Raw genomic sequence first — 21,074 nt, forward strand, 5'->3', positions numbered from 1 at the left:
AAGCTGTGGGGAGGAAGGCAAAAACAGGAAATACGGAGGAGGCAGGCGGGAGTTCAACGGGAGAAGCTGTGGGGAGGAAGGTGAAAGCGGGGGGAGGGAGACAGGAGGCGGCGGAAGTTCAACGGGAGAAGCTGTGGGGAGGCAAGCGAAATGGGAAAGCGGGGGGGGAGGGGGAGGGGGGGGGGAGGGGGGGGGGGGGGAATACGGAGAGAGGAGGCAGACGGGAGTTCAGGCGGGAGTTCAACAGGATAAGCTGTGGGGAGGCAGGCACTTTCTCTTTTACATCTTTTCCATTTCACAAAATGAGCCACAGCAACGCGTGGCCAGGTCAGCTAGTATACAAATAAAAAAAATAGTAGAAACAAACCCTAACATAATAATAACATAATAAAAAAATAAAAAAATCCTTCCAGTAGCACCTTAGAGACCAACTAAGTTTGTTCTTGGTCTCTAAGGTGCTACTGGAATGATATTTTTATTTTGTTTTGACTACGGCAGACCAACAGGGCTACCTACCTGTAACTATAATAATAACATGATGGATTTTGCAGCAGCTCTGGGTACTTTGTCACTCCCCAGGGAAGATACTCCCACATTAATCAGTCCATGGAATGGCAAGGAGCACTGCCAGGTACTGAAAAGGGCACAGGATCATGATGCATATCTGCATATCATTTGCATATGCTAATTCATGTCTATATGGGCAGCTGGGGTCTCATTGGCATTGCATTTTGCAGCATGATATAAAAGCAAAGTTTTTAAAGTGTTTGCTCAGCCAGCGTTAACGTCAGCAGCACTGTTATGTGCTTTATGTTTTTATTGTTATACTTTACTGATTAAGGAAACAATTACAAAATCATCAGTCTCTGTCACTCACCCTGGGAGCCTAGGCTGAAGGCTGGGTAAGAAACACCAGAAATACATACCGTAAACCACAACTAAGGGCAGAAGAAACAAATCTAATCTACATGATAATGTATACAGCATTATTGTCAGCTTGAGGTCACATCCAAAGAACTGCAGGTAAGGAGTTATTCTTTTGTTTGCTGTTATGTATTTTTGTGCTTTTATACTGTAAACCACCCTGTGATCATTGGATAAAAGGCAGTATATACATTTTAAAAATGTGGGATAACTCTTGCTTTGACACAACTGCTGTCTAATTATCCCAAAAATAAATCAGGATGGATGCTCATGAAACAGCTGACACCATCTAATCTCTCTGCAAACAAATCAGAGGAATGCTGGTTATCTAGGATTGGAAGCAGGGATTCAGAGGGAAACAGAAATGGCTGAGGTTTGCTTGCTTGCCCCCAAGTGGAAAGGTGAGAGTGTTTGTGTGAGAGAATGAATGAATGAGCTTTGTTTGTTATGTGTGCAAATGTGCACAAATATGTGTGTGAGAGAGAATGAGAGGGATGGGCACCCCCACTCTCTTTTTGCTTTGGTCCCTCCACCCACCATTGGCACGTGGCCCCTGGAAGCTTAGTAAAAAGGGAACCTGGCTCCCAGGGCTAAATGTGGGCCATGCCTGGAGCAACAGAGAAACAAATCATCCTGAACATCTTCTTGTGCAGCACAGCATGGAAGTCTGTCCAAGACAGTTGTAGGATTGCAAAAGGCCCTTTTAAGGGCCCTTTAAGACAGACAATGGGCATTCTGGAATCAGGGGACATTCTAGGAATGTTGACCACAGAACAACTGAAACAGCTTAAGGGACTACCACCCTCTATCAACTGAAGTTCGAGTAAGTTTCTAATAAAGGGGGCTATTAAACATTAAACGCCAACCTTTAGTAATTCCTGTGTATCATGGACAATGACCTGATATCGTTTTTAACCGATGCATGTGGCTTAACATATTACATAAGAATGGGCACCACTGAATGTAGGGCCCATCGTGGGAGATGAGGTGTGGTTTGAAGGAACCTTATCTTTCAACTTCCAGCTGTTTTTTTAAAAAACAAAAAAAAAAACAGTTGCAATTTTTATTTTATGAGTCTTCCATTCTGTCAGACGGCAAAGAACTGGGTATATGATTTTCAAAATATTATTTGAAAGTACTTTATTAAAGTTTAACAAATAATTATTCAACAGTTTCTTTCCCTAAAGTTGTCTCATACCAAACTCCAGTTCTAAGAATGCTACGCAGTCACAAAGATTTGTAAACCGATGTGGCAAGCAATATTTATTTCATAAATTCTGAAATCCAAGAGTTACACTTGATGTATACAAGGCTTTAGTTCTCCTTTTAAATGGGGTTGTCACTAAATTCCTCAATTTGGTCCAGTTACAGAAAAATCCTGCTCCATCTCACATATTCGGTGAATTTATACAGCTCAATTATTATTATTACATTTCTAAAAAGCAAGAAGATGACCACAGCTCAAGGATACACTCCATCCAGGCAAAAGCTCTTGAGGGCACAGAGCAGAACCAGCGAAAGATGTGGTCTCAAAGGAGGACCACATTTGGCTCACAGCCTGACGGGTCCCCATCCCTTCTCTTGGGCTCAGGCCCCCTCAAATAATTATGGGCACTGTAGCTTGCTCAGGGTTTCTGCAAATTGTAACTCTGTGAGGCGTAAACTAGTCCCCAGAATTCTTTGAGGGAAAGAATATGCTTTGCATGTGTAGAACATGGAACATGGAATATAGGACTTGGTTGGATAACACAGATACAGTGGAACCTTGGGTTACATACCGTCCTCCTTACGAACGCTTCGGGTAACGAGCTCCGCTAACCTGGAAGTAGATGCTCCTTGTTGCAAACTTTGCCCCGGGATGCGAGCGGAAGTCGCACGTCAGTGGCGCAGCAGCAGCAGGAACCCCATCAGGTTAAGAACGGTTTCGGCTTAAGAATGGACCTCCGGAATGAATTAAGTTCATAACCGGAGGTACCACTGTCATCATTGCATGAGAGTTGCGATGTTTTAACATCCATATTGCAGCGCTTCAAGAAACTCGAAGAGCAGCAGAGGGACAATTGAAGGAAGAAAAAGGAAGCTGTACATTCTTCTGGAAGGGTCTACCTGAACAAAAATGTTGAATACATGGAGTAGGCTTTGCTATCAAAAATGATTTTGTGATGCTCTTGTCAGAAGTCCCTACCAGCATTAATGAGCAACTTTCAACCCTTCAAATAAAACTTGCCAGAACCCAAGAAGCTACTATTTTAAGCACTTATGCACCAACACTGGATGCCGATGAAGACATTAAAGAAATTTTTTATTCCTAGCTGGATGCCATGCCATCAGAGATGCCTAAGGTTATCATCCTGGGTGATTTTAATGCAAGAGTTGACGAGATTTCAATCTGTAGCCTGGGACTATTGGGAAAGAAGGAATTGGCAACAGCAACCAGAACGGAATCTTACTTTGGCTATATGTGCAGCACACAACCTTGTTATTACCAACACACTCTTTCAACAAAAAAATAAATTTAAAACTTCATGGAAGGACCCTCAGTCGAACCACTGGCACCTCTTAGAGTCTGTAATTATCTGAGCTAAAGATCGCCGTGCTGTGTTCCTTACTAGAGCTATGATGAGCGTCGACGACTGCTGGACGGATCACTGACTAATACGCTCCACGATGGCTATAAAGATTATACCTCAACACAGGCTTCAAGGAAGGAAACCAAGGCGCAAAATGAACACTCAAGCCCTTCAAGATCCTATTAAGCGGGATTGCCTCCAAACGACTCTTAAGGACCATCTGCTTTCGGAGTTCCCTGATAACATCGAGGAACACTGGACCAAGCTAAAAACATCCATTACTGCAGCCTGTGAACAAACTATTGGATACCAAACCAAGAAACACCAGGACTGGTTTGATGAGAATAATAGTGAGATTGAAGACATGATCGACAAGAAAAGGAAGGCCTTTCAGATCTGGCAAAGAGAAAGAAACTGCACCCCTAAGAAAAACACCTATGCCAACACTAAGGTTCAAAGAAGAACCAGAGAATTAAAGAACACCTGGTGGATAAAAAAAGTTCAAGAGACCCAGCATTTAGCTGACACTCATGATGCACTGAGTTTTTTAAAAGCCACAAAGAGGCCCCCTATGCTCAACAGACAGGTACCACACTTCTAAAGGATAAAGAAGCTGTTGCACTGTGCTGGAAAGAACATTACCAGCATCTCCTTAACCGCAACTTCCCCGTAGCTGCTGAGGTCCTCTCACAAATTCCACAAAAACAAATTAGAGATGAGCTTGCAATCTGGGAGAGTTGTACAGCTATTAACCAAACGAAAAGCAACAAAGCCAGCGGACCTGATGGGATACCTGCCAAAGTTTTCAAAGTGGGCGGAATTGAACTTACACAACAACTTCGCAAGCTCATTGAAAAAATCTGGGAGAGAGAGGAGATCCCAGACTTTAGGGATGCCAAAATTATCAACCCCCCCTTTTTTTAAAGGTGATAGAACGGATTGCAGAAACTATTGAGGCATCTCTTTATTAGCTGCAGCTGGCAAAATTCTTTTAACTATATCCGAGGCTACCCCTCCTGAATCCCCAAATGGTTTTTGACCTTATAGGGGGACAATGGACATGATTTTCACTGCTCGACAGCTTCAAGAAAAATGCAGAGAGCAAAACCATCCCCTGTATATGGTGTTTATCAACCTGACTAAGGCATTCTCCCCTGTAAATTGTAATGCCCTGTGGACTGTCCTTCTGATAATTGGTTGACCAGATAAATTTGTGAACATCCTTCGGCTCCTCCATGATAATATGACAGCAACAATTGCAGATAACAATGGCTCTCAAAGTGAACCATTCACAGTGGGATTACCGGTATGTGTTAAACAGGGATGCATTTTCACCCCAACTCAAATTATTTTCACTGCTCCCTACTGGCGTAGAAGTCATATATCGAACATGGAAAGCTCTTTAATCTGAGCAGGCTGAAAGCAAAGAGTAAGATTACCGTAACTTCCATCATAGAGCTACAATATGCTGATGACAATGTGGTGTGTGCACACTCAGAGGATGACCTCCAAACCATTCCAAATATCTTCGCAGAAGCCAAGCCTATCGCTCAACATCCAAAAAACCAAAGTGCTGCACAAAACAAACCTTCTGCAGCGCCACAAATCCAACTCAATGGTATAATGTTGGAAAGTGTTGATCACTTTCCCTACCTGGGCAGTTACAGGTAGGTAGCCGTGTTGGTCTGCTATAGTCAAAACAAAATAAAAAATAAAAAAATTCCTTCCAGTAGCACCTTAGAGACCAACTAAGTTTGTTCTTGGTATGACCTTTCGTGTGCACAGCAGTTACCTTTCCACAAGGGCCGACATTGATGCCGAAATCCAGCATCGCCTGAGCTCTGTGAGTGCAGCTTTCTCCCGATTGGCGGGCAGTGTTTGAGGACTGGGACATTTGCAGGAAAACCAAAATGCCTGTCTACAAAGTTATTGTACTACCAACCTTACTGTATGCTTGTGAAACATGGACCACTTATAAACACCATCTGCAGCTCCTTGAAAGATTCCATCAACGGTGTCTCCAATTTTTTTTACATACCACTTGGGAAGACAGGCGAACTAATATCAGTGTACTGGAAGAAGCAAATATCACCAGTGTCAAAGCAATGATTCTTCAATATCAGCTTCGTTGGACTGGTCATATTGTTCAGATGCCTGATTATCGTCTTCCAAAGCAACTACTCTATTCCAAACTTAAAAATGGAAAACATAATGATGGTGGTCAACAAAAGAGGTTTAAAGACTCTCTTAAGGCAAATCTAAAAAAATGTAGTATAAATACCGACAACTGGGAAACACTGGCCTGTGAGCGCTCCAGTTGGAGAACAGCCTTTACCAAATGTGTCATGGACTTTGAAGATGCTTGAACTCAGGACAATAGGGAGAAACGTGCTAAGAGGAAGGCACATTTGGCAAACTCTCACTGTGATTAACTCCCGCATGGAAACCCCACTCCCACTGCAGAAGGACATGTAGATCCAGAATTGGCCTCCACAGTCACTTACAGGCCCACTGTTAAAACTGAACTCAGTAGGGTTTAGTTCTGAGTAAACATAATTGCATTGCTGGAAGCTTCATAAAAACGTTCAGAGGGTAGTGCAATGCTTTGCTTATCTACTCCAAAATTAATTACCAAGGAGTTCAATGAGGCCCACTTCTAGATAAGAGTTTGGATTTGATATCCCGTTTATCACTACCCGAAGGAGTCTCAAGCGGCTAACACTCTCCTTTCCCTTCCTCCCCCACAACAAACACTCTGTGAGGTGAGTGGGGCTGAGAGACTTCAGAGAAGTGTGACTAGCCCAAGGTCACCCAGCAGCTGCATGTGGAGGAGCGGGGACGCGAACCCGGTTCACCAGATTAGGAGTCTACCGCTCTTAACCACTACACCACAATGAGACTAGGATTGAAATCTCAGTCTTGCCAGTTTGCTGCCGCTGAATTCATCCTAAAACGGGAAGATTCACCCGCCTTTCTTCTAGTTTCTTGTAATGGTACACCATCTTTCCTTAAAGGGTGCGAGACAGCGGTTTTCTTTCTTTCTTTTCTTTAGTACCTTTCTCCCCTCCCTAGTCCTTCCCCCTCCCCTCCCACCCTCCCCTCTGGACAGACCTTCCTTCTTCAGATGTACACAGTCTGTTCATTCCAGCTTGTATGTTTGGGTTGGCTTCACCCCTTTCTATCCAATTCCTGTAAAATGCCCATTTATTTGTAATTCTTTGGCATTCATTTTCCCAACTATCCTCTGCCGCTATCTGTGCAAATATTTCAGATTGTATGTATTCAAAAACATAATCATTCCATTTTTCCATTTATCCTTTTCTTTCCATCCCAGTGCGATAACTGCCATTCCGGCTAGAATCATAATCTTATACAGCTCTTGCATATTACTTTTTACTTTGTTATTTCCCAGTATTCTGAGAGACTGTGTAAACTAGCCCATTTCCTCCTAGATGACTGTGGAAGGGATGTTGCGGCGCTCGCTGGATACGGCTGCGCGCTTTTTGCGCCCGATCCAAGAGCAGGAGGTGGGGCTGAGCGGCTGCTCCAACCACACACAGAAGGGGGAACGGGAAAGGAGAAGGGAGGGAGGAGGGGAGAGGAGGAGGAGCTGCAGCAGCAGCTGCGGTTGCAATTGTAATTGCAGCCACCGGCGGCGGAGGGAGGAGCCTCCGCAATAATCGCCGCCGCCGCCGCCGGAAAGCAGAAAGGGGCGCCGCCAACCGAGGGGAGCCCTTGCAGGCCGGGCCTTGCGGTACGTGCATTCGGCGGGGCGGCGAGCGGCTGTCCGTCGCTCGGCCGATTCCCGGGCCTCGCTCGCCGTTGCCCCCGCGTGGCTCTGGCCGGGGACCCCCTGCCGCTCTCCGGCCGCGCCGCCCGCCTCGCCTCTCCAGTTCCCCGCGCAGCCGGGGGGGGGGGCGGGTTTGCGGGGGGGGCGGCGAAAGGGGGGGCGGCGGGGCTGCTTGGCGGCCGGGCGGCTGCGTGAAGCGCGCCTCGCCGCTGGGGCACCGCAAGGACGGAGCCTCCGGCGCCCCCTCGCTTGCAAGGCCCCCCCGGACCCTGCAGCGTTTTCGCGGGGGTGGGGGTGGTGGTGTGTTCCGATTCAGAGCAACCTCTTGACAAAACACGCCTGCTTCCTCGAGGTCTTTTCGCCCCCGAGCAGGGGCTTGTCCCTTCGCGAGGGGACACCCGGTGGTCCTGTGGAGCGGCGCGGCCGGCTGCTCTTTCCCTCTTCCCTGCTCCCCATCCCTGTCTTTGTCTCCTAAAAGCGGCCCACCCCCCACCCCCGTCCTGGGTTTGGCACCCTGGTCAGTTGACCCATCGGACGTTGTCGCTAGACGACGTGTTATTGGGTCGTGGCTCAATACCTTCAGATGTTTTCTGGTGCTTGCTGTCTGCTTAACCCAGCTGCCTTTTAAAAACTTGTCTCTTTGAAACAGAGATGCTATTGTTCATGAACTCCCTTTTTAAAAGAACTTTGCAGCTGTCCCACAGCCCTGGTCTTTAGAGATCACACAGCCAAATAGAATGAGGAAGGTGAGAGCAGTGTTTCCAGAACTTGGGTCTCCAGCTGCTTTTGGACTACAGTTTCCATCAACCCTGCCCACTGGTCCTGCTAGCTAGGGATGATAGGAGTTGTAGTCCAACAACAGCAGGAGACCCAAGTTAGGGAAGCACTAGGTTAGAGCATCTGCTGTGCATGCAGGAGCTCCCAGGTTCAATCCCAGCATCTCCAGGTAGAGCTGAGAGACACTTCCTTTCTGAAATCCTGGAGAGCTGCTGCCAGTCAGTGTAGGCAATACTGAGCCAGGTAGACCATAAGGCAGCTTCCTATCTTCCTAAGAAGTTCACTAACTCATTCACATTTCTGGTAACCTAACCCACCTGCATTCATTTTACAGCAAGTTGTTTTTAAAGTTACTTTAACTGTTTTCCAATAAATTTGCTTTTTCAAAAAAAAAAGTAATCTGCAAACAAGTTTCAAGCCTGTTGATTAACTTGTCATGCTTAATTGTTCTAACAAAGTGAATACATTTCTTCTTAATCAGGCTAACCCTGCTTTGTCTCCTCCTGACAGGCCACCACCCCACCGTCACCCTGGCGCTGCGCTGTTTGGACGGTGTATTCCTTTCCCCCACGGAGACTTTGTCAACAAGATTGTGGAGGAATTGGACCACTTCCTGCTTCACAACCAGCTGGAGAAGTAAGTGGCTCCTGCAAGCAGCTGGCGGATGCTGTTCTCGTCTGCTTTGGCCTTTGTATGGTATTCTGCCACAGGTGAGGCAGTCAGGTGCCCTCTGGATCCCTGACCATTGGCTGTGTGCTGGCTGGCTCTGATTGGAGGCAGCATCCAACAACATTCAGAGGACACCATGCTTGCCAGCGCTGGTCTCCCAAGTCCAGCACTGCAGCCGTGCCCAAGCTGGAAGGTGCCTTGGGCGAAGGCCCTAAGAAGAGCTTACTGGATCAGACCAAAGGCCTGTCCAGTTTCACATCCTGCTCTCACAGTGGCCCACCAGATGCCTATAGAAACCATGCAGACAAGAGCTCAGCACAACAGCAGCCTCCCCCTTGTGATTCCCAGCATCTGGTCCTCAGGGCCTGCTGCCTCTGACTCTGGAAGCAGAGTGTAGCCATTGTGGCTAGTAGCCACTTACAGCCCTGGATCTCTCTGACCCTCTTTCAAACCCATCCACGTTGGTGTCCATTGCTGCTTCTTGTGGAACTGAATCCCACAGTTTAACTATGTGGTGTGTGAATAAATACTTTCTTTTGTCCATCCTGAATCTTCCAACGTTCGACTTCATCAAATGTTCTAGGGAGACGAGTTTTTCCTCTTTCCCTTCCTCCATGATGTACATCATTTGACACACTTCTGTCTCACCTGTCCTCTAAATTAAAAGCCCTAAATGCTGTAACCTTTCCTCATAGGGAGTTTCTCCATCCCTTTGACCATTTTGGCTGTCCTTTTTTTGAACCTTTTCCAACTCTGCAATATCCTTTTTGCGGTGAGATGGCCAGAACTGTATACAGTATTCTAAATGTGGTTGCATCATAGATTTGTATAACTGCATTATCCTATTGGCAGATTTATTTTCAGTTTCCCCCCTAATGATTTCCAGCATAGAAATTGCCTTTTTCACAGCTCCCACACATCAGGCCAACAGTTTCATTGAGCTCTCCACCACAACTCCAAGGTCTCACTCCTGGTCAGTCATTGCCGGTTCGGACCTCATGTGAAATTATTGTCTTTTGCCCCTACTTTACACTTGCTTACATTGCCATTTTACTGACCATTCCCTCCGTTTAGAAATGTCTTTCCGGAGCTCTTCCCTTTCTGTTCTAATGCCCTGCACAGTTTAGTATCATCAGCAAACATGGTCACCACACTGCTCAACCCGAAATCTACATTGTTTATGAACAAGTTAAATAGCACAGGCCCCAATACCAGTCAGACACCCCTCACCCAAAAATGGAAAAGGGAAATAGAAAGGCTGAGCAAACACAAAGTGTGCCTTGCTCCTTGTTTTTCCAGTTTCTCGCCAGGGGTTAGGAGTCCTGTGCTATATAGCAGCGATTCATGGATGAATCTGCTTTAGTTCCATAACTTGCAGGCACAGAAAATGGAATTCTTTAAAGGTATCTACTATTCAAGGTTGCAGTGAGACACTACCTGCCCAAAGATGAAAAAGAGGAAGGTGCTTTATATGGCTTGGGCAGCTTAAACTAAGTATGGAAACTGTCCAATCTATGCTTATATAATATGCACATTCTATTCCTGCCATTCCCTATCTGTTGGCACCTGTCTGTCTCGAGAGACGGTGGAGTGGGTCTCCGGGGGTGAAGTCAAACTGCTGCATTTGCAGCACCAAAGTGACCTCCCTGGGGCACAAGCCTGGGCTGTTTGTAAGGAGGTCCTGGGCTGCCAGATGACAAGACCTCCCTCCTGGCCTTGCTGAAGTGGTCCACAGGAAAGCAGAGCAAGACATTTGGTACCAGTTTGGTTGCTGGAACAAGGCGTACAAGGCACTACCCAACTGCCTTAGGGACTTCGCTCCGGATTTGTGTAGGGTTTACTCCTGAGTCTTTTCTTCTCTGAAGATATTCTGCTAGGCAGCGGAGGTTTAGGATCAGAGTTTTCCTTCTCCTAGTGGGCCCCCTTCCCAGGTGGACGACCCCCTTCTGCCCCTCGCTTCCCTCGACAGCAGAAACTGCCTTCTTGACCGTTGGACCCACTCTTGGTCTTGTCTGCTCCATCCGCTGGAGCCTGTCTTCACATGCATTTGCTTAATATGTCTGATATCTCCCTCCCATTTTTTCAAATTGTACATTATCAGCTGTCCAAATGCACATTTTCCCCAACCTCACATTTGGTGTTTGATTGTACACTAAAAAAAAGCACCCTTGATGGTTAGAGATGATTTGTGTTGTAGTTCAGTGATATCTGGAGAGCTTTAGTCTTCCCCCACCCCCTTCCTTATGAATGCGAGTTGTTTTTACCACAGCTGCAAAATGGCCACAAGTTGGGGGACATCTGGAACAACCTCTGGGGACTGATTGGTGTGACCACTCCCTACTGACTATTCTGTCCTTTACCTTTCCTTTTCCAGAGTCCTCTTGTTTCCTCCGTTGTCCAGTCGCCTCCGGTACTTGATCCACAGGACTGTGGATGATGTTGCCCAGCTGAGCAGCTTTTCGGTTGGAGAAGGCTGGAGGAGGAGGACAGTGGTCTGTCACTCAGCGATCAGGTTGGACTCTCACAGTTCCACAGCCCTTGACTCACCTTCTCCGCAAGGGCAATGACTGCAGCAGGGAAACTTTCCCAGCCTGTGGGCTGAATTCTTACCTCCCACAATTCCAGTGGGGCATTTTGACAGGTGGGCTGAGCTGCTCACCTGTCAATTGCCTGCTGTCAGCATGACAACAGCGGAAGCATTTTCCTCAGGGGTTTGCAAGTGCTGATGGTTAGTGGTGTTGGCAAAACCTTCTTTCAGCAGACAGCTTCAACTTCATCTGCCCCACACCTTCCATATAGGACATATAGGTGTGGGGCAAGTGGGAAGACAGCCTTTGCAAGCCAAATTCAGACTCCAGTTGGGAGGTTCCCCACATTGCCTCCATTATGTAAAATGTAAGCCAGGCTCCTGAGTGTTGAGGAATTCAGAAGCTCCCTCCACATGAGGCAGCAGACATGAGCTACAGGTGAAACTCGAAAAATTAGAATATCGTGGAAAAGTCCATTTATGTAAGCAATTGTTTTCATTAGCTACTGGAGTTTAATATATGAGATGGACTCATGAGATGCAAAGTGAGATATGTCAAACCTTTGTTTGTTATAATTGTGATGATTATGGTGCACAGCTGATGAAAACCCCAAAGTTGAAATTGTTAATTTGGGGTTCTCATCAGCTGTACGCCATAATCATCACAATTATAACAAATAAAGGCTTGACATATCTCGCTTTGCATCTCATGAGTCTATCTCATATATTAGTTTCACCTTTTAAGTTGAATTACTGAAAGATATGAACGTTTCCACGATAGTCTAATTTTTCGAGTTTCACCTGTACTGGCTGATGGGATTGATGCTGACAGCAAGCTCCTTTGAAGCTGCCACCTGACATCGGGGGGGGGGAGGGTTGATAATTGGGTGGCCCATTGGAAAGGTCTGTCAGCTCCTACTCTATAAGAAATATGTAAGCAGGACCTGATGTTCATGATCAGCCATGATCTTCCTTAAAGCGGCAAACCAGGGATGTGGTCAGTGGTCAGGGAAGATGGGAGTTGTAGTCCCAGCAACTTCTGGAGGGCCACAGGGAGATTTAATTTGGAATAAACTTGCAATAGGGTTAGGTAAGGCTGGATTTCTTAGTGACGAAAGCCCTTTGTTTTTGGGTCCCGTGCTTGAAAGGGAGCAGTTCACAGGGAGTTCACACATGACGAGCTCCTTGGAACGTCTCCTGCTGCTGTTCTTCCTCTCTTGGGTTTAGGTTGCCAGATGAACCAGATGATCAAAATGGCTCCTGTAGCAGTGCCCCCAGCTCAGGCCACGCTCCCCAATCGAGAAGCAGAGGAGTCCGACCCAGAGGAGGCCCACATCACATGGACACGCTGGCAGATGGCTCTCAAGCCCGGAAAGGAGGTGGCCGGGGCAGGAGGCAGCCCCGGAGGAAGCCAGACAGAGCTCTCTATGTTCCCAGAGCCATGCGCAAGAAGCCTGAGGGCTTGAGGCAGGAAGGTCCGGAGGCCTTTGCGAGTGAGGTGTCCGGCTTTGGGGTCAGTGAGGATGATCACCAAATGTCCAGTGCCACTTACAGCACCAAAAGGATTCCATCTGCCAATAGTTTACCTGCCAGCAGTGATCCCTGCGTGCAACACCCAGAGGCTGAAAGCCCTAGAGAGATGTGTACAGATAATTTGGAGCTCAGTAGTGTAAGTGGCGAAGGGGCTATGGAGCACTCAAGCTGCCTTCTGTCAGGTGTGCCAATCCATCAAAGCTGGATGGCCAAAGCAACGTCAGCCAGGCAGTCTCAGCGCTGGAGTGGAGCCCAAGCCTGACTGCACTGGAAGCCCTGGTAAAGAGAGCAGAGATGCTTTGGTCCCAGAGTGCTGTGAAACCTCAGGCCTTCCAGAAGAACAGAAGAGAGCCTTCTGGTGGGGTGCTGTCCAAAGAAAGTGGACATCATCCTTTGCCAGAAGGCCAGAATGAGAGACCTCTAGATGCTGTTGCTCTAGAGTTGAGCGTAAGCTTATCAGTTGCAGAAGACCAGGATTCCCCTGTACTGGAAAGCGGTGTTTTCCCACCTGTTCTGGAAGACCGTGTGAGAGACATTGCAGATGCCATTTTGTCGGAGCCTAATAATGATCTCTCCCTTGCAGAAGATAAGGGTGATGATTGTGCGGAGGTAGAATGTGGCAAGATGCTGCCCTTGCTGGAAGATGGCGCTGTGGGTGACCTTGCATTCCAACGAAGCCCAGAGGCATCAGCGCTGGAAACCCAGGATAAGGCCTGCGCTGAGGCATTGGAGTGTAGCCAAACAGAGTCCTGCGGGGAAGCTCAGGGTCAAAGTAATCCTTGTGGCTCTGGGCCAGATGGGGCACCCACTCCTGTAACGGAAAGTGGCAACGATCAACCCGTGTTGGATCCTCAGGCTCTCCCCCTTTCAAGTACTTCTCTCTCTGATCCTGACAAAGCCAACCTTGGATTTGAAAGCCAGGAGAAAGCAGTGGTAGACCTGGAAGGTAACCAGTGGCCTGGGCTAGAATTCTCTTCTGGAGATAGAAGTGTGGGGCACTCTGCAGTGGAGGAAAAGGACAGCATCTTTGAGGATGATTGTGGCACCGAACTCTTACAAGAGGTAATAGTTTTAACTTACAGACTTGTTTCTGAGTGGGTTGGTTCAGATGTAACAGTAAGCCAAGGTTTAGAACTATGGTTGCATTCAGATGTAACAGTAAGCCATGGTTTGCTACTATGGCTGCATTCAGATGTAACAGTAAGCCACGGTTTAGCACTATGGCTGTGGAACACTAAGGCAGCTTTTGCTAACCAAGAGCCCTTTCTGCTGTGCTGCCTGGTGCTCAGCAGCAGAGCAAGCCACTTGGGCACCTGGGGCGGCATACATGCCCTGCGCCAATGGGCGGGGCCAGCCGGGGCACGACGCTCCGTGGGGCCTCCGAGGAGTCTGCCTGCCTCCTCCCACTCAGCCACCCTACAGCTGAGGGGGTGGTGGGCGGACCGTTTAGGGCAGTGTGGAGCCTGCAGGCGTGCTGCAGGCCCCACAGTGAGTACTGCCCGGCATTTTGTCACCCCCCTCAGTGTTGACACCTGGGGCGGCCCACCCCCACTGCCCCCCTTCCTCCGCCCCTGCTGGCGCTGATGGGAGTTGTGATCCAAAACATCTGGGGGGCACCAGGTTGGTAAAGGCTGTGTTAAGCCATTCAGCATGGTTTCTTTTAGCCACATTGTGCCCAGGCTGCTTGTTGGTGCACACAGCTCTAGTCATTCAACTTTGCTGCTTCCTTTCTTCAGCAGGGAGACAAACCACAGTGCAGCTGGTTTGCATCACATCCCAGCCAGCATCCGTGGTTTGTTTCTCCCAAAGAAGCCATGATTGGGTCACGCAGAGCAAACCACATGGCTTTGCCCCCACTGGGGAACTGGCTCCTGGGCTGAAAAGGCTTCCCCATCCTGGTCTACTGTGGCTGGCAGTGGCGCTTCAGGTTCTTGGGAAAGGGGTCTCCTGTCACCCATGGAAGCTCCTTTTTGTCTGGAGCTGCCAAGGGTTGACTCTGGGGCCTTCTATGCTGAAAGCAGGATGCTCTGCCATGAGCTACAGAGCTTTCCCAAATGATTAAGAACTTATGAAGCTACCTTCTACTGAATCAGACTCTTGGTCCATCTAGCTTAGTATTTCCTACTCCAAGAAGAGCCTCCAGACGTTACTGGGCTACAACTCCCATGAGCTAGCATGGCCAGCTGTCAGGGTGATGGGAGTTGTAGTCCAACTACACCTGGAGGCATCACGTTTTCTACCCCTGGTCTACACTGATGGGCAGCAGCTCCCCCAGAATTTCAAAGGGGGTCTCTGCCACCCCTACCTGGAGATGCCAGGGATTGAACCTGGGACTCCACAGGCAGATTTGGGTCCTTTATCCCTGACATAGGATCCTTCCATTTTGGTAGTCATGGCTTCCCCAGAAAAATCCCTGGGAACTGTAGCTGGTTAATGTTTTCCTAATTACTCTTAGCAGTCTGTGCAAACTACAGTTCCCAGGATTCTTTGTAGGTAGCCATGGCTATTAAAGTGGCATAGCTGTGCTTCGACTGTAGCTGTGTGGATGTGTCTCTGGACTGTACCACTTGAGGCTGTAGGTGAGTATTGCATGTTTGAAGGCTCCCCCGAGAGGGGAACCCCTAGGTTGTATTCAGCTATGTGCTGCCTCAGGGGGTCTCCTGGGGCAGGATTAGCACGGAATACCACCTGCTCTTTGCATGTAGAAAACAAGCTCATAGAGCAGGTGTGGGGATGTTGCTGAATAGGCCTTGTCGGTGTATAGTTTTCTACAGATATATCACCAGCTAAAAATGGTGAGATACCAATATATCATGATGCCTGAAATAAGGATTCCTGGATGTGAACTTCAGACCAGCCCTAGTTGTTGTAATGGAGTCTCTCCTTACTGGTCTCTCTCGGCCAAGGCCAGTGGCTGGGCTGTGGAGGGAGGGAGATCAGCAAAGTAAGAGGTTTATTTTTCGTGATCAGGTGATAAGATCAACTTGGCTTGGCTCCTGCGTTTGCTATGCTGGGTCTTTAGTCAGAGGCGAAAGGGCAGGAGACCCTGATCTTTGCAAGCTATCGGGGAATCTTCTTCCCCTTCGGAAATGTCAGGCACAATATATTACCAGGTCAAAAATTATGAAACCGTTATCGTGATCTGGACTTCAAACCGGTTTTGGACAATGTATCGATATCACAATCAACCCTATTGCTGAACTACAAGTCCCATCAGTTAGCATGGCCAGTGACCAAGGCTAATGCAGTTACAGTTCGGCAACTTCTGTAGGGTCAAAGGTACCTCACAACTGACTGGAAGAAAACAGAAGACTAGCATTCTAGTTTTCTACTTGCAGGGTGATTTTTAATGGGGAAATGTTGAAAAATGCAGCAGTACACCTGCATGCTGAAGTGGTACAGTGGTCTAGAAAAAGCTTTGCCGCCTGTTTCTGCTGATGGTGTAGCTTGATCCTGACTGTATTCCATGTACAGATGTTTCCTATCTGTAAATGTTTCCCGTTATTGCAATGTTATTTCTCTTCTTTTTTCTGCCCCCAGATCACAAATTACTTGACCATAAAGGACATAAGCATTGAGAAAATCCAATTTGATTACTCCAGCTATGGGGAAGCACAGATCAATGAAGGAGATTTTGGCCACGTGCTAGAGATATATGATTTTTTCCCTTGCTAAAAACTGAGCATCTTCTGGAAGCCTTTGCAGAGTTCCAGTAAGTAGATGGGCAAGGAAGGGCTTTCTCTTCCTGGTCGGGACTGGCTGAATGCTGGAAGCGGTGTTACACTGAATCAGACGACTGGTCCATCTGTTTCAGGGCTGTACATACTGGCTGGTATCTATGAAATTTCAAGCAGGGCATGTGCCCAACTCAGACCTGGAGATGTTGGCAAGCCAGAGGCATGATGCAGAGTTTAGGGACACATTCCAGCCAGGGAAAGCATTCAAGGAGGAAGCAAAGCAGGGCCAGTGAGAGGTGTGGCCTGGGGACAAGGGTGTACAACTGGGAAGGTGTAGGTGCCTTGGAGAAAGAGAGGCCCTCTGTTAATATTTTTATCTGGGTGGAACTATCTGTGGCTTCATGTAACTGACAAGCAACACTGTGGTCTGTCTGTCTTTTAGAGAGAGTGGATTTAAGCTACAGTGGGTCGATGATACTCATGCTCTTGGGATCTTCTCCAGTTTGGCAGCAGGTAATTTTGGATTTTCTGTAGGAATGCCTGTGAGTGCAGGGCTGACCCATGTCTCCCCTGCTTTTCCCTTAAATTGTGTCTGGTGCATTTTCCTCTCCTTCCCACTCCAACAATGGCATTCTCAGATCATGAGAATGCACAAGACAAGCAGAGCTGGAGGGGTTACAAATGACATACGTATGGAGAAGGAGGAACCTCTGGCTGCCTCTGCCTCTGTTGTTTGTTTCTCTCCTAGGCAGCTGATCTTCCTTGGTCCTCCCAACTCTTAGGGAATGTTACCTGTCACGGAGGGTAATAAAAGGGAGGTAACTGATGGATTGTGGAGAGAGGCAGTTCATGTGGAATGGCAGACTGGTTTGCTATTGTGCAACTGAGGCTTGGACTCTACTTTCCTGTTGCTATGATATCTGAATCAACAAACCATGGTTTGCACAAAATAGGAAGTTGGGAAATGGAATTGGAAGGGGCAATGCTTGAGCCCAAGCCTTGCTTTCCTAATGCAAAACCATGGTTTGGGGTTGCATGGGAACCAAATGTGTGTGATATGCATCCCCTCTGGCTCCTGCTGCCTGTTGCTGGGGGAGCCTTTGGTGCACTCACTCGGTGGCTGCATGTATAGGCAGGAAGCAGCTACAAGGATATTCACCTGGAGGGGTGATGGGCATGAACAATATTCCCTAGACATTTGACACTCCCAAGCACTGGGCAACAATCATGGCATCACTCTATGTTTTGCTCCAGTAATAATTTGACTCCATCTGTGGCAACCCTGGGAGAGAGTTCAGGTCAGCCTTCCACAAGCTGGTGCCCTCCAGATAACGTGATTGGACTACAATGCCCATCAGCCCTAGGCAGCATGTGCCTGCTGGGATTGTTGGGAGCTGTAGTCCAAAACCATGCTTGGTCATATTTCTGAAAAAAAATGTGCCTTCTTTTTCAGCTTCACAAGCCTTGGAACAGAGCTACACCTCCCTAAAGATCCGACACCTCATCCACGGTACAAGGCAGTCAAAAATCAAGGCTCTTCAGCGGCCAAGTAAGAGCATTTTTGAAGCTGCTGCTGCTGCTGGGTGTGGTGAAAGACCTCTGGCACCCTCAACCCCACCTCCTCCCAATAGACAATGACCTACTTACATATGTAGTCTGTCACTTTACTGCTAAGGTTTAAAGCCCCATCTGCTCTGCATGTGTAATGCAGTTCCATACCACTTTAAGTGGTAATGGCTTCCCCAGTGAATTCTGGGAGCTGTAGTTTGTGAAGGGTTCTGAGTGTGTTTGTTGGGAGACCCCTCTTCTCCTCAGAGCTACAATTCCCAGAGTGTTTTAACCGTCAGTCCCTCTTCCCAAAGAACTATGTAAGGGGACGGGTCAGAGTGCTGCCTCCAGCTTCCTCTTTTGTCTCTTTGTGCTTCCAAGGCCCTTACCTCTTCCTCACAAAGGGGACACTGGCTGGGGCTTAGAGGCTCACAGCTGCCAGGTGAATTCCTTATGGCCACCACGTGTCTCATCTGAGGTTTAAAGTCTAGCTAATGAGCAAACAAGGATCATGTGGTGGTTTTTGAACCTGGTGTGGCAGATGCAGGAAGGTTCACTTGGGTGGGGTAAAGCAAGGGTTGGAAACTTCAGGTCCAGTGGCTTCTGGACCTCTCTCTCTCTGACCCTTGAGACTCCACGGGCCACATGCTCAGTGGCCTGGCTTTGCTCCTGCCTTGCTTGTTTTTGCCTCATTGGAACTTGTCCTTGAGTTCTGATAATGGAATTATTGAAGTGGGAGCTCCTATCTGGGACTGAAAGCTGGTAGCAGAGTTTGTCTAGAGCAGAGGTGGGGGGGGGAAAGTTGTGGCTCTTGTTTCCAGACCGTAGCTTCCATCACCCCTGACCATTAGCCATGCTGGCTGAGGCTGATGGGAGGTGGAGTCCCAACATCCTCTGCATGGCCACAGGTTCCCCACTCCTGGCTTATAGAGAATGCAATGTATAGTGTGAGCATTAATGAGGGTGAGACCAGCTGTGAAAGGCAGAAGCAGCAGCAGCTACACTATTGAAAAGAGCAGGACTCAGTTGCTGCAGAGAGCCAGATTGTCAGCATATTGAATAGGAAGGGATATGAAATGTCAACATTATTGTGTGTTGAAGGGATGCTGGTTTTATATTGTTTAAGCTTTAAATATGTTCTGGTTTCAAACTCATCCCAGTTCACGACACAATTGTGAAGTAGTCTCCATTTGCCACAGTGGTTTGTCCGCTAAGTGGAGTTTCAACAAACCACAGTACCCCATATTTGGATGTGATGGGAAACTGTGGCTTGTCTCCAAGGTGGATGCCTTCAACCATTTCCTCCTGCACACATCAGAAGAGGGGAGAGTATCCAAGTCAGTTCACAGACACATTTATGTATCGGGAAGCAATGTTATGCCCCATCCAACTGCCTTCATGTCTAGACCAGCCCATCTCCGCACTGTGGAAAGAGAACCTGGGAGTCCAAACCCCTTTTGCCAGACCCTTCACAGACTCCCCACCCCGGACCAGGCTGCATCTCTCTCCCACTGCACCCCTTTTGCTCCACCACTACTTCTCCTCTTCCATTTCCCCCCAGAGCTCCTTCAGCTGGCCAAAGAGAGACCTCAGACGGACATGGCGGTGGCTCGGAGGCTGGTGACCAGGGCCCTGGGATTACAGCGCAAACCTCCACGGAGCTCGGCTGGCAAGTGCTGGATCCAGCAGAAAGCACAAGCTTGCCAGAGTAAAAAGCAGGTTGCCCTGTGTGGCTTGAAGTGATGGTCTAGGGGTGGTATTAAAACTGTGTACTCCTCACTTACGATGATTGCAGGCCTCATCTGTGCTCCGCTGGCTCGGTGGTGGTTGTGGGTTTCTTTTATTATTGAAGTAGTAAGGAGTTGGTGGTGATAGTGGCTGGTTGTGTTAGAAACCGGGAAGGGATTCCAAGCCCATCAGAGTTACTGTTGGGCACTGAACTTCCTTGACACTTTCTGGGAAGGAGGCTGACCTTTATACAGGCACCACAAGAGGGCGCTCTGGCACAATAAGAGAACTGTCCCAATTAGCCACGCGCAACATAACCGAAATACCTTGTAAAGGTTTTTTCCTATGTATATGTGACGTGGCTGATATTATTTTAATTTAAAAACCTGCGCTCTGAAAAGTTGGCCGGGACTGGGATCTGGTGTTTTGTTTGCACGGGTTGTTCCTTGGTCCCATTAAGGTAGAACTGGACAATTTTGGTTTCCCTTTCCATGTCTCTTCCAAACCTCTCATGAAATGCAGAGGAGAGAGCGCAATTTCCAGGGGTGGGATTGCAGAAGGTGCGCCCCCTGCCCCCTCCATTCACCCATTTCAGGTTCCAAGTGTGTGTGTTTGAAAATCAGGTTTGGAGCTGAAGGATTAAATGTTTCTCCCCTCCTTGCCATTTGTGCATTCTCTCAGCAAAAAGCAGGAGCCTCTGTGCTTTGAAGAGATGAGATGGAGACAGAATATATACTTAAGGGGTGGGGGGCTCTCTGCCTATTGTTGGGTTGCAATTCCAACCACCCCTGACCCCAGTGCAAATGCTTGCTGGGCCTGACGGGAACCAGAGTCTTAACGGCATCAGGAGGGCCAGAGATTCCCCAGCTCTAGTCTGCTTCTAACCCACATTGAGCCCCCCTGTAGGTGAGCACTTAGGAAAACTTCCATTCAGTTATGTAAGAAGAACCAGTGAGACACACACCCCCCCCTGGGGTTGTTTTAGTTTACAAGCAGACAGGAGAGAGACATGTTTGCAGGAGTCAATATCTTATTTACTGAAGTTTGTAAATATTGTTTTTCTGGGTTTTCTTCTTTAAAATTAAAGCTGTTAATACACAAATCAACATGCACGGTGATTTTCTGAATCCTCTGTTGCCCACTATCTTGTAACAACTACTTCCTGTTCTCTCGCTGGTTCCTTTTTTGGGGAAGTGGACCCCTTCTGGATCTTAACTTTCTTCTCTGTTAGTGATAAGAGAGAGAAAACTGCCCATTTGCCGTAAGTTGTGTTTGTAAAAAACCAACCTGGAACAAACAAGTATAGGAGATCAATCCTGCCTGGTAGCCTG

The 21,074-nt window shown here is 47.9% G+C and overlaps 1 protein-coding gene across 1 annotated transcript; it reads left to right on the forward strand.

Annotated features, from left to right (window-relative positions):
- Positions 1-1,288: 1,288 nt before the first annotated feature.
- R3HCC1 (R3H domain and coiled-coil containing 1) lies at positions 1,289-19,798 on the forward strand. The gene is given in 11 exon segments (XM_033172490.1): positions 1,289-1,325; positions 8,313-8,364; positions 8,572-8,697; positions 11,105-11,242; positions 12,485-12,974; positions 12,977-13,852; positions 16,331-16,451; positions 16,454-16,502; positions 16,910-16,980; positions 17,921-18,016; positions 19,577-19,798. Coding segments are annotated over 11 exon segments (2,238 nt in total). The 3' UTR covers positions 19,759-19,798.
- The last annotated feature ends 1,276 nt before the right edge of the window (positions 19,799-21,074 follow it).

This window comes from Lacerta agilis, chromosome 15, assembly GCF_009819535.1.
Source record: "Lacerta agilis isolate rLacAgi1 chromosome 15, rLacAgi1.pri, whole genome shotgun sequence".
Lineage (NCBI taxonomy): Eukaryota > Metazoa > Chordata > Lepidosauria > Squamata > Lacertidae > Lacerta > Lacerta agilis.